The sequence below is a fragment of the Diabrotica undecimpunctata genome, chromosome 7 (genome assembly GCF_040954645.1).
Source record: "Diabrotica undecimpunctata isolate CICGRU chromosome 7, icDiaUnde3, whole genome shotgun sequence".
Taxonomy (NCBI): Eukaryota; Metazoa; Arthropoda; class Insecta; order Coleoptera; family Chrysomelidae; genus Diabrotica; species Diabrotica undecimpunctata.
In genome coordinates this window covers 96,397,268-96,424,873 of record NC_092809.1, presented here as the reverse complement: position 1 = coordinate 96,424,873, position 27,606 = coordinate 96,397,268, and the positions used below count along the sequence as shown (strand labels likewise).

Below are 27,606 nucleotides of genomic sequence, written 5' to 3'. Positions count from 1 at the left end.
AGGATTGTACACTGTGTATTTTCGATCAGGAAAATGCCTGTCAGTGTTTTAATTTGAATTCCTTCAGAGCATTTGAAAGTTAATTTTTCCTCCATAGGAAATATTGCCAAAAACTGGTTCATCTCTGGTATGATTTCGATGTGATTGTCTTGGATGTCTGCCTTAATATATTGACAATTACTGGAGTTTTCTTGTAAGATTATTTCCTTTTCGCATATGAGTTCTTGGTTATTTTGTAGACGGCTTGGACATTGGAAAATTTTACCGTGGGTGCAGATGTCGTTGAGAGGTATTATTGTATTTTTATTTTTTAGCAAATATCTTGTATTAGGTATTATTATTGCAAATTCTGACTCAATTTTTGTGGGTATAGGTAATAAATAGTAGAGATCAAAGATGTTCTCAAAATCGATAGGAATTGTTAGAAAATATTGAATTTGGTTTTCCTCTATTTTACAGGTGATTTCCAGAATGGATTCAAAATCTAAAATATTTTCGTGTTTTAATTCAAATGGTAATTGTGTTTTGTAAAATAAAGAGATTCTTTGTAACTCTCGAAATAGATCACTAGATTTGATAATACTAGGGTGTAAGGTTTTGAGCTTACAAAAAGTAATAGAATTTTCTACAGTCTCCATTACATCAAGTATGGAATTATATGTGATAATGAGTTCATTGAACATGTCTTTTAGATAAATAACGTTCTCAAATTTGGTTTGAAAATCGACAATGTCTTTTATTTCAAAAATCTTTGTTTTAAGGATTATTTCATTTGTTTGAATATCTTGAATAGTTTGATTGAAGTTATCTATGATTTGTTGACTAAGAGAATATTGATTAAGTATCTGATGTTCTAATTTTAGTTGATTAGTTTTCAAATGTTCTAGTATTAAATTTATCTTTTCGCCATCTTCGGCGTCTAAATTACCTGTGATTGCTTTTACTATTGAACCAAAGCCATTAATCAAGCCTCTTTTCCTTCTTGTTAAATTAATATGAATATTTAGACCGCTAAATTTTTCTTGTATGCTGTTTTTGATATATTGAATAATATTGACGTAGTTGTACGTCTCTGATCTAAAGAATTCGCTGTTAGAAATGTTATTTTTAAGATACTCAAATTGCTTGTTCAGGTTGTCATATTCAGTTACAAGTGGTTTTAAATTATAAAAATGTACAAATGTATGACTAGATTTTTGGAGTTTTGCGGTTCCTAATTTTATAGGTAGAATGCCTAGGTTGTGGGTGATATCCTTTATTTCGGCTGTTGTATGTCCGATTGTGACGAACCTGGAAAAATATAAGGTTTCCGTTTAGGTCGTTTTACATTTGAAAGGTGAATGTTTTCGGTAGTATTTTTATGCCGCTTAATGAGTTTTGCTGTTTTCTTAAATTTATTAATGGATTTAATATTTTCTTTTTGATATTTATTTTTAGTTTTTCCTTTTATTTGTCTGTTTCGCACAAATACTTCGGTAGGAATTTCATTTGGTAATTCCTCGCGTGTTTCATTTGCTTTATTTATAACTTTTGCTTTGTTTTCTTGAAGTTTTTTGTTAATATTAGAATATAGTAATTTCATTTTATCCTTATGATTAGAAATATAATTATTAATTAATTGTTGCTCTAGGTCAATGTTAAATGGGGAGTTGATGTCTAAATGTCCCGTGACTAGTTCATGGGGTTTCATTTTTGTTACGGCGTGGATAGTACTGTTGTAAGCTAATAATGCATAGTTTACTTTTTGTTCTATTGGGTCGGATTTATACTCATTTTGATTGTTTAGTAACCTGATATGTTCTATAATAGTTGAATGAAATCTTTCAGCTATACCATTTGATTCTGGATGCTGGGAGGAGATAAAGTGGATTTTTACCTTGTGTAATGCTAATAAGTCTTTAATGACTGAATTTTTTAGTTCTGTACCATTGTCTGAAATGATTTGTTCTGGAATACTATGATGTGTAAAGAATCTAATCAAAGCGTTTGCTACTTCGATACCTTGAGCAGAATTAAGTTTATAAAGTTGGGCATATTTAGAGAAAGAATCGACTATCGTTAGAAATTTGGTATTTTCAAGAGTTATGGAATCTAAATGTAAAATCTGAAATGGCTTAATTGCTGTAGGAGTAATGCTAAATATTGGCTTTATGGGATTCCTATCATATTTTGTTAATTGGCATATTTCGCATTCGTTAATATAAGTTTGTATAGAAGCTCGTTGATTGGGCCAATAATATAATGATTTAATTCGGTTATCCGTTTCATCTAAACCTCTATGATTTTGCTTGCCTTCATGATAGTTTTGAATTATTTCTTTAATTTCGTTTATAGGAACATCGATAAGTTTCTTAGTGCAATTAATAAATGATATTTGAGAATTTTTAAAATATTTTTGGATAACAACGCTAAATTTCTCATATACTGGGTCTTCAAAATAAAGGTGATATTTTACTTTGGGTATGGTATATTCTTTAATAAAATTAATAACATCATGCTCAAAATTGTTTTTTGAGAACTGGACAAGAATTCTTTGTCTTTTATCAAATAATTTGATTATAGTGGGACTAGCAGGATTAAAATTAACTTCAGAGATAAAAATTTGGTTAATTCCCGTATTTACAGGGTTTTCGGAAATAGGAATTCCGGGGATAGGATTTTCTACATTGGTGTGTATCGTCTCACCGTCATCAGGATTTTCTTCTTGTCTATTATCTTCATCTATTTCAACAATCAGCGATTCTGTATCTGGTTCATTATTAAGATCTTGTTGAGCTTGTTCATTAAGTGTTTCCATATATTCAAAAATATTTTTTGTGTTTTCCAAATTTTTTGTTTCATTGACGTTTAGCTCTATTCTGGATAATGTATCACAATTTGTATTTAAAGATCCTTTTTTATAAATGATTTCATAATCATATTCTTCTAGCTTCAAGCGCCATCTTACTAGTTTGGAGTTGGGATCTTTCAATGAAAATAACCACTGTAGTGGTTTATGGTCAGTAATAATAGTAAAGCGTCGTCCAAATAAATACGGGCGAAAATATTTGACAGCCCATACTATTGCCAGTAACTCTTTCTCAATTGTTGAGTAATTGATTTCTGAGTTGTTCAAAGTTCTGCTTGCATAAGCAATTGGCAAGTCGGATCCAATCTTTCCTTGACTAAGTACGGCTCCTAGCGCAAAATTACTAGCATCTGTAGTGAGATTGAAAGGACGGGAGAAGTCAGGATACTGTAATATGGGTTCATTTATGAGAAGTTGTTTACAAGTTTCAAAACATTGGATGTAATCTGAATCACTTACATTGATTTCAGCATTTTTCTTCAGGCGAGTAGTTAGTGGTTTAGTAAGTTTAGAAAAATCTTTGATAAATTTTCTATAATAACCTAAAAGTCCTAAAAATCCTTTTAATTGTTTAGTATTTTTGGGTATTGGAAAATTTTTTATCGCTTTTATTTTGTCTGGGTTCGGCTTAACACCTTGTGGCGTTACGATGTGACCTAAATATGCTACTTCTTTTTTTAAAAACTCAGATTTATCTATTTGAATTTTGAAATTTGATTCTCTTAATCTTTGAAACACTTCTTTTAAATTAACTAGATGCTCCTGTAGACTTGTACTAAATATAATTATATCGTCAAGATAAACCAAACATTTTTCATTTTGTATACCTCTTAGGATATTATCCATAACCCGTTGGAATGTCGCTGGGGCGTTACGGAGTCCGAAAGGCATTCGCAAAAATTCGTAGTGACCATTTTCTGTATTGAATGCAGTTTTTTGAATGTCGCGTTCATCCATCTCGATTTGATGAAACCCTGAAGCGAGGTCGAGTGTCGTAAAGTATTGACACCGTCCAAGTTTATCCAATAGGTCACTAATGTTAGGTAAAGGGTATCTATCACCAAGTGTGATAGCATTAAGACGTCGATAATCTATTACGACTCTAAACTTAGGTTTCTTGGAGGCGTCCATTTTTTTTGGGACCACCCATATAGGAGAGGACCAAGGGGAATCCGAAGGTCTAATAATATCTTGATCCAGCAGGTTCTGGATTTGATTTTGCACTTCCTTCCTATAAATTTCTGGATATCTATAGGATTTTGAATATACTGGTATATCGTTTGTTGTTTTTATTGTATGTTTAATTTTATTAGTAAAAGTTAATTGATTACCTTCGACATGAAAGATATCGGAATATTCTTTTATTAACTTTAATATTGAATTTCTTTCCTCAAAATTCATATGATCTGTTCGAACTTTAGAAATATCGAATTTGAATTCTTCAGCATTTATGGAATTAAAATTTGGATTTAAAATTTGTTCGTATTCAGCGAACTTTTCCACCATGATTGGGGAAGTTACATCCAATTTAAAATAAGATTCAGAAGAATTCAAAATCGTGCAAATAGCCTTATTGTTTTCTACCGTCGTAAGGCATTCCGGAATTTCTAATTTACCGATTTGTGTATATGGTATAATTACATCGCCATTTTTTATATTTTCAACATTTAAACTGATAACTTGCTCGGTTCGTGGCGGCACTACTATACAATTCGTGTTGCCACTATTCCCGGCTTTATAATAATTCAATTTTATCTTACTGTGCGAGGTAATTAAAACGTTATTGGCCAAATCAATTTTTGCATTTAATTTTTTTAAATTATCGAGGCCTAATAAGCAGTGAAAATAGTCATGGAATTTAAAAACGCAATAACTTAAATTTAATTTATTTTTAGTATTAAAAATTTTCGATAAGGGAATTTCAGTACAGTAATTTTCCTGTTTTGCTCCAAGTGCTGTTGAAATTTGAAAGGGTTTACGAAAAATTGAATTTTTAAAATATTTTTCAGCGACTTCTGGGGTTACAAACGATTTTGTGCTCCCAGTGTCTATTAGTACTTTAAGATTATGCTCAGGAAATACAATGTACGGCAATTCACTTTCGTTATTTATCAGATTTAAAAGTTCAACTTGAGTAATTATGGATTTTCCGAGGCTTTGTTCTCTAAAAAATGATTCTCATTAGTTAATTCAACTTCCTCGGTATCGCCAATATTATGTAGCTCCTCAGCTATGATATTTTGTGGTTGACTTGAAAATGTATTATTGAAGCGTCTTTGATTTCCAAAATTTGTTGGTCTAAAAGTATTTTGACTAGTGGTACTCATTGGAGTTGGGGCTTGAAATCTTTGATTTGGATTTGATTTAAAGACATTACTACTTCTGTTATTTGTAAAAATATTAGTTCCTCTGTTATTATTTGAAAAAGAGGTTGATGCTAATGGTTGTCTTGTTTGTTGAAATTGTGTGGAGTTTGTTATAGGTGGGGCTTGAATTCTTTGTCGAGGTTCATTGAATGTAAAGGATCTGTTCGTTTGAGGAAATTTTTGTTGAAAGTTAAGATTTGGTCTTGGATTACGATTATTTTGGAAATTTGGCTTTGTTTGCCTAGATTGTGAAGAATTATTTTCATTTAAATAAATTTGAAAATCGTTAGTTAAAATACTTAGTGCAGAATTTAAATCTTTAGGGTTTTTAGTTCGCATGAAGGTGCCAAGTGGTTCTTTTAGACCACGTAATAGTACTCGTAGGGCTAAATTTCTAAAATAGTTTGATAAAATTAATAATTCTTGATCATTAGAACGTGTAGTAATTAAAGATATTTGTAAATTCAAAAGATGTTGGACTTTATTGAAGAATTCAAAGGGAGTTTCATTATTTTGCTTTAATTCTGACATTTCTATACTAAGAGTATAAATATCTCTTTTATCAGCGTATGTATTTAGCAAGGCATCTTTAAGATCTTGCCAGGTCCTAACTACACATGCTGAAATGTTAATAGCAGCTTCACCTTTTACTTTTGCTAATATGCTAGACATAAGGTATTCATTCTGAAAATCATCTGAATCAACTGTATTATAAAATTTATTAATCAATTTTTCACAGATTTCCACGAATCTAGGAAGTAATGTATTTTCTCCGTGGAAATCTGGAATCATATCAAGATATTCCTTTTTTAATTGTGGGATTGCCATTTTTCTTTTATTTTTTGAGTAAAAATTTAAATTAAAAGTACGATTATTTATTAAGGAGGAATTAGAACAAAAATTATCTTTAATAGGGAATTTTGAGTCAGAATCTGAGTCTGATGAATCAGAATTTATTAGAATTTTAGGCTCTCTATACGACATAAGCACTTACCAGAGAAGAATTGTCCACTCCATGTAAGCTGGTTCACTCAGAAGGTTTGACTAGGCAGGTATCTTCGATATTCACTCGAAAAGTCCACTTAACACGATTCCTGTTATAAAGGGCTACTCAATCCACCCACAGGAATATAACACTTCCGAATTAAGGTCAATAAATCGTTGAAACGAACCGAATTTATATTCGCTAAACCCGTTTGACCTAGCTACTGACTGCGCCACTCAAATTTGGGAATGCCAAAAGTCCTTTTTTAAAAAGAATTTATTAGAGCTAAAACGACTAATTACAATAAAATCAGATTCTAAACTGCATAAAATATTAGTTAAAAGTTAAAATAAAAAATATACATTTGCAATTATACAATTCACTATATTACGAAACATAGCGTCAGCACTCCTAAGTTCAATGTCTTTGACAATGTCAGCACTCCTGAGTCCATGGCCTGAATAAACCCATAGGCGTCGCTCTATAACTTATATATATATATATATATATATATATATATATATATATATATATATATATATATATATATATATATATATATATATATATATATATATATATATATATATATATATATATATATATATATATATATATATATATATATATATATATATATATATATATATATATATATATATATATATATATATATATATATATATATATATATGTATATATATATATATATATATATATATATATATATATATATATACATATATATATATATACATATATATATATATATATATATATATATATATATATATATACATATATATATATATATATACATATATATATATATACATATATATATATATATATATATATATATATATATATATATATATATATATATATATATATATATATATATATATATATATATATATATATATATATATATATATATATATATATATATATATATATATATATATATATATTATATATATATATATATTATATATATATATATATATATATATATATATTATATATATATATATATATATATATATATATATATATATATATATATATATATATATATATATATATATATATATATATATAGAATTTATTTCTCTGGTTACAAGTGATAATCTTATATTTGTCAACAATGTTGAGTTCATTGCGATGTTGTGTAAGGTAATCTTGCTGAGACTTTAAAGGTTGAATTTAGGTTAAACTTACATACTTACGTAGTCGAAATGCAGAGATTATATACAGAACAAGATAAACTAGGCCAAGAAATAACTAAATTTTTAAATAATTTACGAAAATTAAGTAAAGGAAAAGCAATGGTGCGGTAGATGCCTACTACACAAAAAGGAAGTACTATGTTATTCCTCTTATAGATGTGCAGAATGTGGTGGACAGCACCATTCATTACTGCACATGTCAGAAGGTCAGTATGATAACAGAAGGAATTCTGAAAACAGAAGGCCACAAAATAGACCCAATTCTAGTGGGACCAGAGGTGACAACCGTTACAACGGATCATCAAGGAGACAAGAGAATACCGTGAGCTGTTTAAGTCATCAGAATGAAGAAGTGCTACTTGCAACGGCATTAGTACGAGTAATAGACTCAAAAGGAAGCTCACAATTGATGAGAGCATTGATTGATCAAGTCTCGCAGTCATCATTCATTACGGAGCAGGCCGCTACAAGTCTCGGAATAAAAAGAAAGGCTGTCCACGCTCAGATATTTGGAATTGGCAATGAAGACCAAAAGACGTCGAAATAAAGCGTAACATTAAACTTAGAGGCGCATTTCAAAAATGAATTTGTAATGAAGACCGAAGCACTTGTACTACGAAAAATAACAAAAAATCTACCGGAGAAGGAGATATAGAAGAAAGAAAGGAACCATAGAAACTTACCATATTTTAGGAACCATATTTTAATAATTAGTTCATTTACCTACAACGTAATAAACTGCCGAATAATATATTTTCCAATTGAACTTCCCAAGTGTTGCAATTACGGCCTAGATTAAATTGTATTGTAAGCTCATAGTTCAAAGTTTGTTAGTATGATAGAAGCAATAACCTGTGTGCCGAGGTATACATTATTTGTGAGATTATAAATTGGGGATTTGAGCTCATTTGAGGGCAGTCTATTGTAGAAAGTTACCTAACTAACATCTATAGTGTAATTATCAGTAGCTGTCAATAAAACTATAATTTTTACTCCACAACTTCAACGTTTTATTATTTTTATCATCGTCGATCGAGAGAAGAAGCGGACAAAAGGGTATTACAAAACGATTCGATCCTTATAACTACATTCGAATCTGTCCATAAAAAAAGTATTTTTAAGAAAAACAACAACAACGGACTCCCACCGTTCAGTTTTGAGCCCTTTTCTTTTTAATTTGTATACTGTTGATTTACACCAATTACGTTTTAATCAGTATGCACCACTTATGCATATATCCTGAAAATAAGTATATATATATATATATATATATATATATATATATATATATATATATATATATATATAGTATCTTATCTAATACAGTACTACAAAATAATAATAATACTACCTTACCTTAAAAATACTGTCAAACGGTGTCCGGGAGTGATAGCTCTTCTAAAATGTGTGTCTTTCCTGGACAATTTTTGAACGTGTACAATTAGTTGAATCTTCTTACAATTCCTTAACGACCCAGAAATAAAATACAATTAGTATCTTGGGTAGGCGACAAATAGCGAAAAAGAATACATTATGTGTGTGTGTGTGCCGCCACTGTCTGTTAAAAACTTAAAAAATGCTTATGTACATACAAAATGTATGTATGAACTACTGTTATATTTATTTACGAGGATAGAGTTTACCCTTTCAATTTTATGTAACTCTTAAAGAAAACTAAGAATGGCTATCGTAACTGTATTCAATTTTTGATATTTACCAAACCAATTTAATTGATAACATTTTCAAATTTTATATTTTTCTCCATCTTTATACTGGTAAAGACTATACTACAATGTTTGGAAATAAATTAAGTTTTTATAGTTTTCTAACAGTTACCGTTTTATGTGCTATTGTTACTACGTCAGCGTCTACTGAAATAGCCAAAAGTAGGGTCAGAAGGAGGGTGGTCTTTACGAAGAGCAGTAAATATTTTGTAAGTACTTAAAAACCGAATTTCTATTTTACGAGAATTTGGTCATTATTATTACACTTTATACAAATTGTGTACATCATATTTTCGGTAAAATACATAATTGGATCTTTAGTGAGACAATAGAATAGATAGGGGGTAAAAAATATAGAAAAGACTTAAAGGGAGTTACAACCGAACATCTAGCCTAATACTCTAGTTTATTGAAGCAAAGTAGACAATGACAGGTTCTCGGGACTATCATTAAAATATTTACAAGGTCTTCCAATCATAGACATAATAAAAATAGACAAGGCATAGTGAGCAAAATAGTGAAACGCGGAGCACTAGTTCGGTGGTCTATCTATCTCTCTTTAACAACGCATGCGCATTACGGAAATCTTCTATATTTGCCGTCTTCTACCGAAGGTTGGCGACTATCAAACGATAGGTTTCTCTGTTTTGTGCCACATGTATTATGTTCGCAGCTTCTGGTATTTGAAACCATTCTCTCAAGTTTCTCAGCCAGGATTTCTTCTTTCTGCCCAAACCTCTTCTACCTTCAATCTTGCCTTCCACAATAAGCTGTAGCAAATTGTACTTATCATTACGGAACACATGACCCAGGTATGACGCTTTCCTCCTTTTAACAGTTGTTAACAATTCCACTCTGGTGTTGGTCACTCTGTCTGTCCAAGGTATTCTTAGTATGCGTCGATATAGCCACATTTCTAGAACCGCTAACTTCTTTATAGTTGCTGCTGTTAACGTCCACCCTTCAACTCCGTAAAGTAGCGTAGAGAGTACGTAGCATTTCGTGGCGCGCCATCGGAGGTTAACCCTTAGGTGGCGGTTGCTTAAGAGCTTTTTCATTTTGATGAATTTGGATCTTGCTATTTCAATTCGTATCTTAATCTCTACGTCTGGGTCCCACTTATCATTTACTGTATATCCCAGATATTTAAAACGGTGTACTCTTTCAATATGTTCGGTTTCAATATTCAGGTCGATATGTTGAATGTTCTTTTTACTGATCATAATAAATTTAATTTTCTTTCTATTTATCTTCAGTCCAAATTGGTTGCCAGTTGTATTTACTCTATTTAGCATCATCTGTAAATCTTCGATAATATCGGCCAGTATAACAGTATCATCTGCATATCGAAAATTACTTATTGGTACGCAATTAATCTTGATGCCCTCGTTGTACTCTTCCAGTGCCTCTAGAAATATTTGTTCCGTGTACAGGTTGAAAAGCAGTGGCGAAAGAATACAGCCCTGTCTAACCCCTCTCGAAATGGTTACGTTTTCACTCACCATATGTCCATTCTTCATGTGGGCTGTTTGATTCCAATATAGATTTTATATAATCTTAAATTCTTTATTTTTTTTTCTTTCTGACAAACATAGTTTGTATAGAATTAGTCATAAATATACATTGCTAAAAACTAAACACTAAAGTAGACTAAATCTGGATGTTCTTAGTGTCAAGTTCTGTAAGATGTAATAGTTCTATGAGTTTGTCATGTTTGATAGTATCGAATGCTTTCTCATAGTCGATAAAACAGGCGTAAACATCTTTCTGTTGATCCAGACATTTTTGAATCAAGACTTGTATTGCAAAGACTACTTATGCTGTGTTCTAATTATGCTCGTATTCTTTAATGGATAATACGCAAGAATACTTTAAGGGCGTGACTCATTAAACTTATAAGGAGATAAGAGGCACACATGTAGATTTCAACCAGTCCGATGGAATTTGACCAGTATCGTATATCTTATTACACAGTTCCAATACTACATTCATGTTGTTCTCGTTAAAAACTTTTAAAAATTCGACTGGTATTTCATCGCATCCTGTTGCTTTCCCATCTTTCGTTTGATCTATAGCTTTTATCACCTCACTTTTCAATATTTTTGGTCCATTCAGATCAAGAGTGTTCATAGAAATATGACGATAATCCGTAAAAAAATCTTTTTTGTAATTTGCCCAAGTCTGCAACTGTTCTTCTTTATCTACAATAAGTTTGTTGGTCTCGTCTATTAACCTACCAAACTGTTTTTTCTTGTAAGTATAAGTAAACTCCTTCATTTTTTATGCATATTTAAACTATCGTGTCTTCGTTCTAGCTCTTCTATCTCTTGACATTTTTCTTGTAACCATTTCTCTTTGGATTCTTTTATCTTTCTGCTGACAGTTCTATCCAGTTTTTTATATTGTTCGGGATTATTCTTATTTTCTCTCCTTCTGTCCATAAGGTGTAATATTTCATCTGCCATCTATTCGTTCTTCTTCTTCCGCTCGTAGTCACCAATGACTTCTTTCGCACCGTTGCATATAGCGTCCCTTAAGTTGATCCAGTCTCTTTCAATATCATCAGTATTGGTTGTTAAAGCAACATTACTATTAATGTTATTTGTAAGCTTGACTTTTATTTCGGGATTTCTAAGTTGATCTATATCTAATCTTTTGTTGTTCTGTTTCTGGATTAAGGTTTTTAGTCTGACTCGTAATTGGGCTACAAGAGGATTACGATCAGAGTTTATATCAGCTCCAGGATATGTTTTGGCTGATATTATTGCGTTACGGAATCGTTTGTTAATTTTTATAAAGTCTATCTGATTTCTAACGATGTACCTGTCCTGTGGTGACCTCCAAGTGTACAATTTTCTTAATGGTCACTTAAACCAAGTATTAGTGATAATTAAGTTTTTCTCCTGGCAAAACTGTATTAGTCGATCACCTCGCTCATTTCTTGTTCCCAACCCATACTTGCCAACTACTTCACTGACTTCGCCTTTTCCCACTTTGGAGTTAAAATCCCCCATTACCATAGTTATGTCTTGTTTCTTTAGATTTTTTATGATTTTGTCTAATTGTTCGTAAAACTTCAACTTCTTCATCAGTACTCTCAGATGTAGGAGCATAAACCTGAATTATATTTATGTCTAGAGGGTGCGAGCTTATCTGGATTAACATGCAGCGTTCTGAATATGGAATAAAATTTTTTATACGTTTTTTGATTTTATTATTTACTAGAACCGCTACGCCATGCCCATGGTTGACATCTTCTTCTCTGCTGCCTGAAAAAAATATTGTTGCATTTTCCTTCTCGCACTTACCATTACTTGACCATTTCATTAATTGCGTTGTTTAGTTTTCCAGTCTGATAAAGAGTTTTTACGTTCCATGTAGCTATCTTAACAGTATTTTTTCTGATATTTTTATTTGTTTTATTCAGTCGCATATTTCCCACGCAAGGCCTAGTACCCACCGTTGCGTGGCTGGTCTCTGATTTCACATCGTCCAGCCCGGGAACTCGACGACGCCGGTTGCTAATCGGATCGTATGGCATATCATCTTTAAATCTCCTACTCGTCATGATGGTTTTACTAGGGATATATAATGTGGTAGTCATCCCGTGGATTTCCACATCCTTATGCCGTTGACTACTTAATAGTTCCTCCGCCTTCGAAGCCGATTTTTCAACTCCAGGACAAAACAGTGTCCTACCACTTACCAACTCATCCGCCCGAAGCCGTTGGTCAGCAAGTGGGAGATCGCTTATACCGGCAATCACTCGGTATTGAGGAATTTAGGAGTGTGTGAATGGGGACCTCCCCCACTAAACACGGTCAAGAGGACTCATCCGACACTCGGCAATCACTCGGTAAAATTTTCGCCATATCTGGCTACCCTCACTTAGTTTAGCCTGCAGACCAATGCAGTTGCCCGGGGTGTGGCACGTGGAGCCATAAGTGAGAGTTAGGTGTCTTATGAGGACCAGTTGATAACCATCTCCTGTCTATGACGCTCGATGTGGTCGTTCCAATAAAAGGCACTACCTCTATAACACAACCCTACACCCCATTACGGATATGCCGCTATATAACTGTTCATAGATATAATAGCACGGGATGCTGCGTTATATTTTCGTAGGAATTTTGTCCCCAATAAATTTTATTTGTAGCAGTTGAATAGTGTTCGATAGTCAGTAAAATAGGCGTCAGTCGCCGCACCTGCGATGGAGTTAGGGGCGATGTCATCTGAAAGACGTAGAGGAAAGTCGCCTAATATTAGGATAGCGCCTTATATTGGACAGCTAATTATTTCAAAAACAAATGGAATAATAGGTGCCATCTATCCACAGATGGCTAGACTATGATTCAAAACTTAACGCTGTAGAATCTAAAGATCGACCATTTTAGCACACTTGCAAATTTATTGAAACGCACATCACTACATTTTTTGAGTTCACCTCGTTTTAGTGCTGAAAATATTTTAAATAAGGTAGGAAATTTAAATGTTTTTAATCGGTAGTGTATTGAATGTTAAAGTTGACATATTTATGTAGTTTTATTCATGAAATCATTCTTTTTATCTTGTAAAAATTCCAAACTGTAATTTAAAAATGTGCCTAATATTGGACACATCAATATTGGATAAGGAACGTTTTTTATGTATACTGAAGAACGTTTTTGTTACATAATGTCCTCTAAAACAAGAAGGCAATGGAATAAAGTAAATATGGCCTCTGCAATTTCGGCCCTACTCAATAAGGAGATAAGATATTTGTGTGTGTGTGTGTGTTTTATTGGCACTGGTTTTGACAACCAACTGGCCAGTCAATTTGTTTTGAGTTCTCTCTTTACACAAGATATTGTTAGTATTTAAATTTAAAACTATTGTAATGACAGTTAAGACATGGAATGTTAGAAACTTACTTACTAGTTTACTCTGATTTTGCTATTTTATTTTTTGTACCTTTTTTTTAATTTTATTTTAATTTTTTTTTATTTTTTGTTTGTTTTTTTTTTACTTTTTTTTACTTTTTTTTTATTTTGTTTTATTTTTTTTATTACTACGCTAAGACATAAACCCGATTCGACACCTCGGAGGTTTAGATCTTCTTAGTAACTTTTTTTTATTTTGTTCTCCACTTTTTTATTCTTTATTATTTTTTTATTGTCAGAGCTTTAATTTTAAGCAATTAATATGACCATATAAAATTTTATATACATCTAGATTCTTTGACTCTAAAAGATGTGTTAGATTAAAAGGTAATTGAACATTAACTTGAACTAGCTTGGTAAAAAAATTTGATATTTCAATAAAATGTAAAGGACATTCTAACAGCATATGTTGTAGATCAGCTAGCTCCCCACATATACATTCATTATTATTTGCCAGTCCTATTTTTCTTTTGTATACTGGATTCATACAATGATTGCTTCTTATTCTACAAATAGTTTTGATGAAGCCTCTGTTGGAAACTTGTTTAAACCATGTCTTGACGGAAATTGTGGGTTGGATTCTTTTATAAAATTTGCCTTTTTCTGAATTGTTGTAGTGTCTCTGCCATTTTGTGCGTTTAAGAGACCTGATTACAGATATTAAATCACCCATAGGAAGTTGATAGGTTTGCAGAGTGGATTCTTTCATTGTTGCTTTTTTAGCCAGATCATCTACTATTTCGTTGTTTTTTATACCAATATGTGCTTTTATCCAGCACAATATGATATTTTTACCCGATTTCAAAGCTTCACTATTCAGTCCTATGATGTCACTGATGATATAATTTTCTTCAAAATTATGTAAATTATATTTCAGTTTATTTACAATGCTTTGGCAGTCTGTAAATATAACACAGTTTAGTTCTTTTTGATTCATACATATTTTGTAGGCTTCTTTGACTGCTACGAGTTCAGCTGTGAAAGTTGTCATTTAGTCGGGTAATCTGTTGTTTATCTTTATACTTTTTTGGGGGTAGAATATAGCATATCCAACTTTGCCGTCCATTTTTGAACCATCTGTATATAATTTTTGATAACTTCCCCAATGATGTTGTACATACTGAAGGTGATCTATTTTAGTAAGAAAATCTGTTGCAAGAATATTACTTAAATGGCAATTAAATGGAGATAAATAATCTTCATAGTTTAATTTTCGAGACAAGGTTTGTTCCATTTGGTGTATGTCGTCAATGTAACTAAAAACGTTGAGAAAACTTTCCACAACTAAAAGCTGCTTCTTTTTTTCCCAGTAATGATGAGTTAGGTATGTAGTGGTTAGTTGTACAATTTTATTCAACAACAGTTTATTGTTAACTGCCACTTTAACTATAAATTTCTCACTTAAGAATTCTCTGCGTAATGAAAGTGGAGGTTCATTAAGCTCACATTCCATGACCAATATGGGAGTACTACGAAGATAACCAGTGCTTAACCTAAGTGCTTTATTTTTTATACTTTCGATTTTTTGGAGTACAGCGTTTGATGCTGAGCCATAAAATATAGATCCGTAATCTAGGATCGATCTCATTAAATTTCTGTATAGTAATATTGAGATGTTTGGGTCAGCTCCCCAGTTACTGACACTTACAGTCTTGATGATATTCATTGCGTTTTCCGTTCTTCGCAATATATAATTTGTGTGTTCTTTCCAATTTAATTTTGAGTCTAAGAATACGCCAAGAAATTTTATTGAAGTTTTATATTAAATTTTATAATTATCAAATTGTAGGTGGTTTGGAGGAGAATATCGTTTTCTGGTAAAAGTAACAATGGTTGATTTACTCTCCGAAATTGTTAAATTCTTATCCGTCGCCCATTTTTTTATAATATTCAATCCTGATTTAAGGTACTCATTACATTTATCTATTGATTTATTTTCTACATAGATTGCAACATCATCAGCATACTGTAAGATTTTTATATGTTGAGGAAGTTTATTTTCTAAATCTGCAGTATACAGAATATACAATAGAGGACTCAAGATGCTACCTTGTGGAAATCCCAAAGATGTGTACCGTGTGTTAGACTTATCTCCATTTAATCTAACGTGTACTGATCGATTAACATACAAATTAATGATATTCCATGTTACAGTTTCAGGTATTCCTATTTCCAACATTTTCGCATATAGAATGTGGAGATTAACATTGTCATAAGCCCCTTTTATATCTAAAAACAAAGTACTAACTGCTTTCTTATAAGTAAAGGAACCATAAATGTCTATCAATAAGTGACTCAGGCTTTCTTGTGTGGATTTACCTTTTCTAAAACCAAACTGAGTTTTTGGTAATAGGTCGTTCTTTTCTAACCAAAATTCCAGACGGTTTTTAATAAGTCTCTCATATGTTTTAAGTATACATGAAGCCAGTCCTATTGGACGGTAAGAATCACAATTATTTAACGATTTTCCGGGTTTTAAGATCGGGAGAATAGTATAAACGTGCCAATCGTCAGGAATCTTTATGCGGCGTGACCAAATTTCATTGTATATTATATTCAGAAGTACAGTCTTACCAATTTTTGAAAGATTTGATAGCATCGAGTAATGGATTTCATCAGCACCTGGTGCTGAATTTGAATTTTTCTTTAACGAAAAGTAAAGTTCAGTGCCAGAAAATGGTTTGATTAAGAAGCGGATTTGTTCTGGATAGTCGTATTGCGCATTTACTTGTAGGTCAGGAATTACTAATTCTGCAGACAGTGGAGTGATATTTTGGTGGAACTCTTCTATCCATGAAGCTTCCGATAGTATTATAGGGACTTTGTTCTTAGTTTTTTTATTTTTTAGTCTATTAACTTTTGACCATACATCTTTAATAGGGACCGACCTATTTAAGGACCTGACATAATCTCTCCAGCTATTTCTTTTAGCTTGTTTAGTGATCTTCTTCACGTGGGCATCATCTTTTTTATACTTAAGTAGGTTTTCTTGGTTTGGATGATCTTTGAATATACAAAAACTTTCCCGTCTTCTTCTGACTGCTTCCTCACATTCTAAATCCCACCAGTATTTTCCTCTAGAAGTTGGTTTTTTTATTTTAAATTTGGGGATGCAGTAGGATGCAGTTGTATTTATATTGTGCAAAAATTTTTCATATGAATTTATATCTTTAGATTGAGAGAAGATATCTTCCGAAAATTGTTCATATAATTTCCAGTCGGCTTTCTTTAAATTCCACTTTTGTGAATACGGGTTATATATATGAGTTGGTTGATCCTCTAATTCGACCCTTATTGGTGCATGGTCTGAACCGAATAGGTCTTGAAGTGTTTTCCAAGTGATCAGATGACTTAAGTCAGGAGTACAAATGGTCAGATCTATTGCCGATTTCGAAAAGTTCCTAAAGAAAGTAGGAGAGCCATCATTTTTGTATATCAAATTGTTATCATCTATACAGTCCATTAAGATTTTGCCTTTTATATCTGTATGATTGTCCAAGCCCCAGGCAATGTGATGAGCATTGAAGTCGCCTCCTATTATGAACGGTCTCTCTATAGATGTTATAAAATTGTTCCACTGTTGTAACGATAACTTTTCTCCTGGGGGAACATACATCGATATAAATGTGACAGTGAATGATTTAAACTTAATTTTGATGGCTACTGTATTGATGTTTAATAATTTGACTTTCATGGTGACTTCCTCATAATACAGATTTGAGTTTATTAAAATTGCCGAGCCACCACCGACAGTTGCTGAAAAGCGGTCGTCTCTGACAATATTATATCCGTGAAAGTTAATATACTTTTCTGGTTTAAATCTAGTTTCTGATAATAATGCGATATCAACTTTCTGATCTTCTAGTAGGTGGAGAAGATTTTCTCTATTAGAGTTAGCCGATCTACAATTCCATTGACAAATTACCAAACTATTCATTATTATATGAGAGAGAACTTAAAACTGTTTGAATTAAATTTATTAAAACTGATTTTTCTGGGATTTCAAAATTTTTGTGATTCATATTAGAAATAATACTTATAACTATATTTGATATTAGTTCTGTTAATTCTTTAGGAGATTCATGTATTTTGGATCCTTGTTCTGCATTAAATGTAGATTGATAAGAAGATGAATTGAAAATGCCGCCAGGTCTGGTGGACATGGGGTTTAACTTTATTATTTTTTGATGTTCTATTGCTATTGGGTCTTGCGAGGAAGGGAGGGGTCGTTTGGATTTTGGAGGTTTTATTATTGTATATCTGTTTGAAACTGTAGGGTGGGCGAGCTGATTCGGGGGTGAAGGGGATGTGGACAATTGAGAAGAGGAATATGAAAAAGATGGAGCGTTCATAATTGGAATTTGATGTGAATTTATTGAGGAATTATTAGCTGTTATCGATGCATAGGTTACTTTAGGAAATAATTTAAGCGTTTCTTTGAAAGACAAGCTGTTTTCAGACATGTAATGTTTTATGTTTTTTTGGCGGTCGAATTCTGGACATATCTCCCATTCATTAGTGAAGTGTTCACCTTCACAGGAGAAACATTTTTTATTAAAGGATGATAAAGAACAAGAATCGGAAGAGTGAGACTCATGACATTTAAGACATCTAGGGTTGCTTTTACATTGCTTACTCATGTGTCCATACCTATAACAGTTGTAGCAAATAATTACTTTTTGTTTGTATTTTTCTACATTATGTAAAACATGGTTAATTACGATATATTTTGGTATACTTTGACATTTTAATGATATAATTACCGATTTTGTAGGTTTAAAAACTACTTTATCATCTGTTACTATTTTTCTCTTTATTCTTTTCACATAATCCACCGAGAATTTACAATGGTGATCAAATTTTTTTATTTTTTCTTTAAGATATTCTTCCGGTATATCTGATTCTATATCCCTAACTACACCTAATTTAAATAATTGAAATTTCGGAATATATGCAATTAGATTTTTTTGAATAAGCAATTTAGAAGTAATTAAGGTATTTGCACTAGCATAGTTTTTAAATGTTATTCTAATCCGGTTGCGTCCAATTGAATCATTTTTTTAATATAATTATCAATTTCTGGGTGTACGGTAAATAATATTTCACCTATCTTAACTGCATTTAATTTGCCTGTAAAATTTTTATCATTGTTTTCAATAAAAATGTGAAATGGCCCTAAATCAGTTTTATCATATAAATATACAGGTCTGCTTTTTTCTATCTCACTAGAAGTTAATGAGTTAATTTGTTTATCGGTTTTTAAATGATTAATATTATTAAGACTACTTATCGAGTTTTCTAGCCGATGGGACGAAAATCCATGGGAACCATAACTGCAATCATCCATCGCATCCTGATCCCTTGGCATTTTATCGTGGGCCTCCCCCCCCTTAGAAGACTCCATAAATGGAGCCTTCGACGATCTCTTCGACGACTAAACTAGTACTAATGTATATATATTAAACTATAGTAATAGAATGTAACTGTGTTTAGGACTTCCTAAATCATAAAAATTCGCAGAGAACTTTAAAATGTGTAATTTAACTTGAGTTTATATCTAAAACTATCTGAAATTAAACTTTAAAATGCAGATAACTTTTAAGTTCGTATTTACACTTTGACGTTTTTTGATAAGATATTTGAAAGCAGCGAAAACATACGACGTACCAAAAGCTACATTAGAATATTATTGTAAAAAAGAAAATCCACTGGAATACTTAGAAATATTAACTTTTGGGCGTAAGCCGTTCTTCCCGAAGCATTAGAAAAAACCGTTGAATACTGCTTGGAATTTGAAAGGAGGGAGGAAAGAAGGAAAATTGCAGGTTGCATGGTTTTCAAAAATGTGGCATTATGCCATTTGATAGAGATTTGTTTCGTGATCAAGAGTTTGAAATCCATGAAAAGTTAAAAATTTCTTTTGTTGATGACAATAGTAACAACGAAAATAAATCTCCAAATACTTTTGAGAAGCCCAAACACATTATCACTCTAGGGGACGTTTTTGTTCAACCTGGTGGAATGTCCACCAAGATTGATGAAATAAGCAATTTTGTAAAACCAACACTTAAAACCCTTGCTTGTTTTACCTGGTCCATCAGGAATTAAATGAAAGAATTCTAGTGTAATTCTAGTGTCTAATTAGTTGATCGCCTTATAAAAAAGCTCTTGAAGCACTATCGCCTAAAACTGCAAGCGGTGTTAAAAAAGTGGTAAACTTTGACTCCAATACATGCAAAAAGTTAAAGAAAATAAAAGAAAACATAAACGCTGATACTAATTTACGCAAAGAACCCAAGCAAAAAATTAAATCTAAAAACAAAAGGAAAACAGAAGTCGTTTCTTCAGATTTATCAGAGTTTGAGCAAGAAATACCGTTTGTTGATTCTAAAGATGACATGGATCAAGAAGAAGAGGATGTGGAATGCATCTACTGCCTTGAATTGTCTTCTTCCGACAAAGCTGGACAGCAATGGATACGCTGATGCAAATGGTGTCATGAAGCTTACAGTGGAGCTAAATGCAACATTAATTTTATTTGAGAATTTGTTATGGATGGATAGTCACTATTAACTTGTATTAATTATTTTTGTTTCTTTCAGAATAATAAATATCATTTACTAAAATAAAATTGATATTTTGTAATCTCCAAAATAAGAAATACATTGTTTACATTGTACATGCACATGAAATAAGCTTTTGCCTAATATCGGATACCCTATCCAATATTAGGCGACTGTTTTGTAAACTGTCGAATATGGGTTTTTTTATTAACATTTTATTATCGCCTACAGATATCTTTTAGAGTTATTTCAATCCTACCAGAGCATAATAGATAGTTAACCCAATATATTACTAAGAACAAAACAAAATTAGAATTATTTTTTTGTAAAAAGTGTAAAATATTTTTACAGGAGATATTAAGCAAACATTTAACATTAAGATTCAATCGCGATTTTAAATAATTTGCACTGCTATTGACTATCGATTATATTGATGGGTAGTTGATAGTTAGCCTCGATTTTTCGATATTTTCTGAGATGCTAATGACTTCTTTGCAATTTCGGCGGTGGAATGTGAATCAGAATGGATAGCCAATAGTTCGGTGTGGGTCTAATGCTACCTGAGATCATTCGAATTGTCTGGTTTAATTGGTTGTCAATAATCTTCGTGTGTTTGCTATTGAGCCATACCGGGAAGTATATTCAGCCGCCGAGTATACAACTCCGGGGGCAGATGATCTGAGTACGGAGGCTGAGGCCCCCATGTGGTGCCATATAGCTTTTGGACTATATTATTTTGCGTTTTCAGTTTTGCTGCCGTTCTTTGTAGGTGTTCTTTAAAACTTAATGTTTTGTCCAGAGTCACTCTAAGATATTTTGGTGTTGAATTATGAGTGAGTAGCCTGTTTTCAAAGTGAACGGAGGGTTTTTTGTTGACTTAGGCATTATTCAGATGAAAACAGCACCGTTCGGTTTTCGTTGCATTAGCCCGTAGCCTCCATTTGCGAAAGTATTCTTCATATATCCGCCATATATTCTCCATATATTCTCCATATATCTCCATATATCCGCCATAACGGCAAGGTCATCCATTAGTATTGTTTCTGTAATATCCATGTTATTATGTCTTGCTGCAATGGCCTAGTCGTCAGCGTAGCCAAATTTCTGCGAAGTTGTCCCAGGTAGGTCCGAGATGTATAAATTAAACAGTAAGGGTGCCAAAACAGGTCCCTGTGGCAGTCCATTACTGATTATTTATCGAAATTAGATTCATTTGGACACTTTTAAAGTTGCCCATTGTGACTTAAAAAGGTTTATTATTGTGTTTATGAGATTAAATCACAATAATTGATTGTAATAAAAATGATTTATCTATTATTAAGAGATAAGCTCTTAATTGATATCACATACGTTATCGCTTTTTATTATAACTCATTTAACTTTTTCCTTTGAATTATATACTCGATCTTTTGTTATTTTCTATGTGAAAAATATAACGCCCAACATGAATATGCACTTGAATTCGTTGAAAGGTGTAGGTAATTTAAATTAGAAAGTGCAAATTTTTTGATTGTATCAATACGTATATTAAAGTGATTTAGTAAAAAAATGATTACAATGTTTTTGGATTTTAGTTTCGATTTAATGGAAAATTGAACACGGTACCCTACAACCAAGTTGTTGCCTTTGGTTATACAGTAAGAGTAAATTATGATTTACCGCATGACGTAAAAAGTAGGTTTCAATTTTTTAAAAGGGATATTCATGAAGATCTTACAAATATACCAGATCAGTAAGTTTATAAAATTATTTAAGCTTAGCATAGTTATTATTATAAATCACAATAAAATACACAATAGAAATCCGATTTATTAACCATATTTTCCTAGACAAAGTTAGTTTTTAATGTATGTTTACAATGTATGTTAAACAAATCTATATTTAATGAAATTCCTGCTGGATCTACGTCATGTCCTCAGCTGATTCGCCGGTGTTTATTTGGTTATACCTTATTTACATCTGTCCTATGGTCCTATAGCCCTATAGGACGTTGCATATTTCAAAACTTTTCTTTATTTTAGGTTTGCTGTTCAGGGATTTTCATGTGTAATGAAACATATATGTCAAACATTTTCAAATTTTGAATTTACAGAAACTTGTGGTTTTTTTTGCGATCTAGGAAAAATTATACTAAGGTAAGTATATATATGTCAACCATTCATTTATCTAATTAGCTAACCAATATCTATCGACATATATCTCGATTTTATTCTTCTATATTCCTAACAATCTCAATTAACACTGCTTTAGTAGACTGTTGAAAAAGTTGCGTGGCGTGTAAAAATGGCGTCCACATATAAAGAAATGAATTTATGTTGCATCGTATGAGGTTCTTGAAATTAAGAATAAATAAAAAAATATCACACATTTTAAAAAAATCTGTGGCATCGTATAAAAAATTCACATGTCATATTATGAAATATATATATATATATATATATATATATATATATATATATATATATAAGAATAAGAAAAAAGAAGTACTTGTGACTCGTTTGGAACAAATATATAACTGTTTTGGATGGGTTGGAGTCAATAATAGGGCTATTGGTTAACTATTTTTTTATCGAGCTTTCAATTGTGTTTACAATTATTATCAAGAGCTAAAAAAGACAAAATACTTACAAGGTTGAACTAAAAAGAAAAAACAATTTTTGTTAACTTACCAAATAAAAATTAGTTTGGTAAGTAAAAATCACTGCTTACATCTTCAAAATATTTAATACAAAAATGTTTTTATCTAATAAATGTTTCTCTGAAAAATTTTTATAATTTTGAAAACATTTTTTTTAATATAAGAATAATTGAATTTATAAATAAGTTCAAATAGCAACCAATTACAAATAGCCTCAATGTCATAAATGCCAACATAAAATTTTTATTTTTGACAATTATATTGCCAAAAGTAAAACTTCGTTTAAACATTCTTTTTTGTTTAGTAACAAAAAGAAGAAGATTTATTCACCGTTGACAGATGTCTGAAAGAATGTGACAGATATATGGAGAATTAAATATGACATTTTACAAGTTTTATATATAAATCATAAAGAAAGAATATAATTATAAATTTTGCTTAAATTTTGAAATTCAGATCTTTTGTTTAAACTCTTATCATTTTTGCTAATACAAACCATTTCCAAAAAAGTCCTTTTAAATTTATTACTTTCATTACATAAAATTTTAATGTTATCAAAATCCATAATATGGTCTTTATCGATTACATGTTCTGCCAAAGCACAAGATGGTTTTTTAATTCTGCAATCACTTTTGTGAGAAATAATGCGATTTGAAAGATTTCTTCCGGTCTCACCAACATATTCAGCCTCACACTGAGTACAACTAATGCTGTATACTAAATTCGTTTTTTCAAATTTGTCTATAGGATATTTAGTTTTAGAATATAAAGATGAAATAGTTTTGATGTTCTTTGTTGCTATTTTTATATTGTCAATAACCTTTAGTGTTTGTATTAATTTAGGTGTTAATGATGGTATAAAAGGTAGTGAATGATAATAGATGTTCTGATTGTTAGATACAATGTTTTGAGATTGAGCAAAAAATGGTGTTAAATTATTTATATTACCAATATTAGAAAAAAGCATCCTATGTAGCATATCTGGAGGATAAGAGTTTTCAATTAGAATATTTTTTAATAACTAAAGATCTTCCTGTAGATAATCTGGATGAGAAAGTTTTAAAACACGTTCTTTTAATCCTGTTATAAGGTTCATTTTCATCTTATTTGGATGGTGAGAATTTTGTGTTTAGGAAGTGCCAAAACTAAATCATCTACATATCTCTTAATAAAAGGAATGAAAAAAGTGCAATTACTGATACAATCACTGATAACATCATCCATGACATAGCTACTTCATGAAACAGTCAACATTTTCAACAGTCATAACCAACATATACAATTCACAGTTGAGGAAGAGGTAGATAATTCTCTACCATTCCTTGACATGAGAATTGTAAGCAATACAGACAATATGTTGAAAACCAGATGGTTCAGAAAACCCATATGTAGTAATAGATTTATAAGCTATTACTCTCACCATCCAAATAAGATGAAAATGAACCTTATAACAGGATTAAAAGAACGTGTTTTAAAACTTTCTCATCCAGATTATCTACAGGAAGATCTTCAGTTATTAAAAAATATTCTAATTGAAAACTCTTATCCTCCAGATATGCTACATAGGATGCTTTTTTCTAATATTGGTAATATAAATAATTTAACACCATTTTTTGCTCAATCTCAAAACATTGTATCTAACAATCAGAACATCTATTATCATTCACTACCTTTTATACCATCATTAACACCTAAATTAATACAAACACTAAAGGTTATTGACAATATAAAAATAGCAACAAAGAACATCAAAACTATTTCATCTTTATATTCTAAAACTAAATATCCTATAGACAAATTTGAAAAAACGAATTTAGTATACAGCATTAGTTGTACTCAGTGTGAGGCTGAATATGTTGGTGAGACCGGAAGAAATCTTTCAAATCGCATTATTTCTCACAAAAGTGATTGCAGAATTAAAAAACCATCTTGTGCTTTGGCAGAACATGTAATCGATAAAGACCATATTATGGATTTTGATAACATTAAAATTTTATGTAATGAAAGTAATAAATTTAAAATGACTTTTTTGGAAATGGTTTGTATTAGCAAAAATGATAAGAGTTTAAACAAAAGATCTGAATTTCAAAATTTAAGCAAAATTTATAATTATATTCTTTCTTTATGATTTATATATAAAACTTGTAAAATGTCATATTTAATTCTCCATATATCTGTCACATTCTTTCAGACATCTGTCAACGGTGAATAAATCTTCTTCTTTTTGTTACTAAACAAAAAAGAATGTTTAAACGAAGTTTTACTTTTGGCAATATAATTGTCAAAAATAAAAATTTTATGTTGGCATTTATGACATTAAGGCTATTTGTAATTGGTTGCTATTTGAACTTATTTATAAATTCAATTATTCTTATATTAAAAAAAATGTTTTCAAAATTATAAAAAATTTTTCAGAGAAACATTTATTAGATAAAAACATTTTTGTATTAAATATTTTGAAGATGTAAGCAGTGATTTTTACTTACCAAACTAATTTTTATTTGGTAAGTTAACAAAAATTGTTTTTTCTTTTTAGTTCAACCTTGTAAGTATTTTGTCTTTTTTAGCTCTTGATAATAATTGTAAACACAATTGAAAGCTCGATAAAAAAATAGTTAACCAATAGCCCTATTATTGACTCCAACCCATCCAAAACAGTTATATATATATATATATATATATATAGGAATTATTATATATATATATATATATATATATATATATATATATATATATATATATAATATATATGTATATATATGTATATATATATATTTATTACAGGATCCAACTTGTAAATACAATACATTTTTGAGACGGCTATCGCCGTATTCCTGTTCTCCGCCAATCCTTCTGGTCCAAGGCATGCTCCTCCAAAGCTCTCGATTCCATAACTCTTGTAGTTCCTTCATTCCATGAGCGTCAAGGTCTACTTATTTTTCTTCTTCCAGGGGGCTTCCATCTGTAAAGTTTTTGGGGCCAACATTCGTCAGGTATTCTCAATAGGTATCCAAACCATTTTAAACCTCTTCTTTCTATTCTGTCAATGACCGTTTCTGTAGCATTCATGTTATTTCGTATAGATTCGTTGTTTTTCCTTTCCAGCCTTGATGTTTTAGCACTTCTTCTCAAATATTCTATTTCAACTGTCAACAATCTTATCTTCAGCTCTGCAGTAATTGTCCATACTTCAGAGCCATAACAAAAAACTGATTCAACCATGGTTTGCCCTATTCTTTTTTTGTTCCCCTTGGAAATGTTGCGATCCCACCATAAGGAGTTCAGACATCCTACAATTTTACGTCCCTAATTAATTCGGTGTTTAATTACGGTTTCTCCCAAGCCGTTCTTAGCAATAAGTGCACCTAAATATAAATTTTTTTTTTTATTAAATTAAATTCCCTATGGGGATTCCCATTCCCCGGCAGTGGTTTTTCCAATTTTGGAGGGCTGCCTTAATATATAAATTAAACAGTAAGGATGACATACTGCATCCTTGTCTCAGTCCTTTAGTTTCTTTTCTTGGCTCTGATAGTCTATTTCCGATTTTTAGATAAGTAGTGTTATCCCTGTATACTTCTATGATTATTCCTAAAAGGTATGGACTAATGCCGAGTTGTGGTAAAGCTTGCCACAATTTAAGTCTTGGAACTGTATCATACGCCTTTTCAATGAAGGCTAGATGTACTTCGGTACCAACCGCTATTCTTTTTTCTATTAATTGTTGGAGTATAAACAAGTTATCAGTGCAAGATCTACCAGGCGTAAATCCACTTTGGTCTTCGGTAATTAGATATCCTACATAATCTTTTTACCATTTATTATCTTTCCAAACAATCTCCCAAATGTAGGTAGAACACTTAATCCTCTGTAGCAGTTAGGATCTTTTCGATTACCCTTTTTAAAGATAGACACTTGGTGAGCGGTTTTTCATTCAGATGGTACTTTAATTTGTTTGCAGCATTGATTCATTAGAAAAATTATTCGTTCTATTAGTAGTGGACCTTCTGCTTTAAGTTACTCTACAACTATATTGCCAGGTCCTGGAGATCGCCCGTTTTTCATTTTAATTAACGCAGTACGGACCTCGTTGTTAGTAATTAATGTTACTATTTGTTTATCCCTTCATATTGTATTCCTCTCCCATATATTCCAATCTCGACTCTTGGAGTAAATTTTTATAGTGATTTTCCCACTTTTCTATAGGGATTAAGTTGCTGAAGGAGTTATGGATGTTTTTCTTTAGATTAGTGATAGTTCTTCATGCTTCCATAATCTGAGAACCACCAATTAAATTTTCAACTTGGACACATTTTTGTTTCCAGAAATTG

At 31.2% G+C, this 27,606-nt stretch overlaps 2 protein-coding genes across 2 annotated transcripts in view; one reads left to right on the top strand and one right to left on the bottom strand.

The window, feature by feature from the left end:
- The window catches only part of LOC140446877 (uncharacterized), a 75,051-nt gene extending 66,070 nt beyond the window's left edge, over nt 1–8,981 (bottom strand). The window contains exon 1 of the mRNA XM_072539455.1: nt 8,788–8,981. The gene's annotated coding sequence lies outside the window, so the exon portion shown is untranslated. The remainder of the gene's footprint in view (nt 1–8,787) is intronic.
- Nucleotides 8,982–9,119: 138 nt separating this feature from the next.
- The window catches only part of LOC140446878 (uncharacterized), a 32,927-nt gene continuing 14,440 nt past the window's right edge, over nt 9,120–27,606 (top strand). Inside the window, exons 1-3 of the mRNA XM_072539456.1 lie at nt 9,120–9,364; nt 22,212–22,369; nt 22,659–22,772. Of these exons, the coding sequence (XP_072395557.1) occupies nt 9,224–9,364; nt 22,212–22,369; nt 22,659–22,772 (413 nt within the window). The 5' untranslated portion in view covers nt 9,120–9,223. The remainder of the gene's footprint in view (nt 9,365–22,211; nt 22,370–22,658; nt 22,773–27,606) is intronic.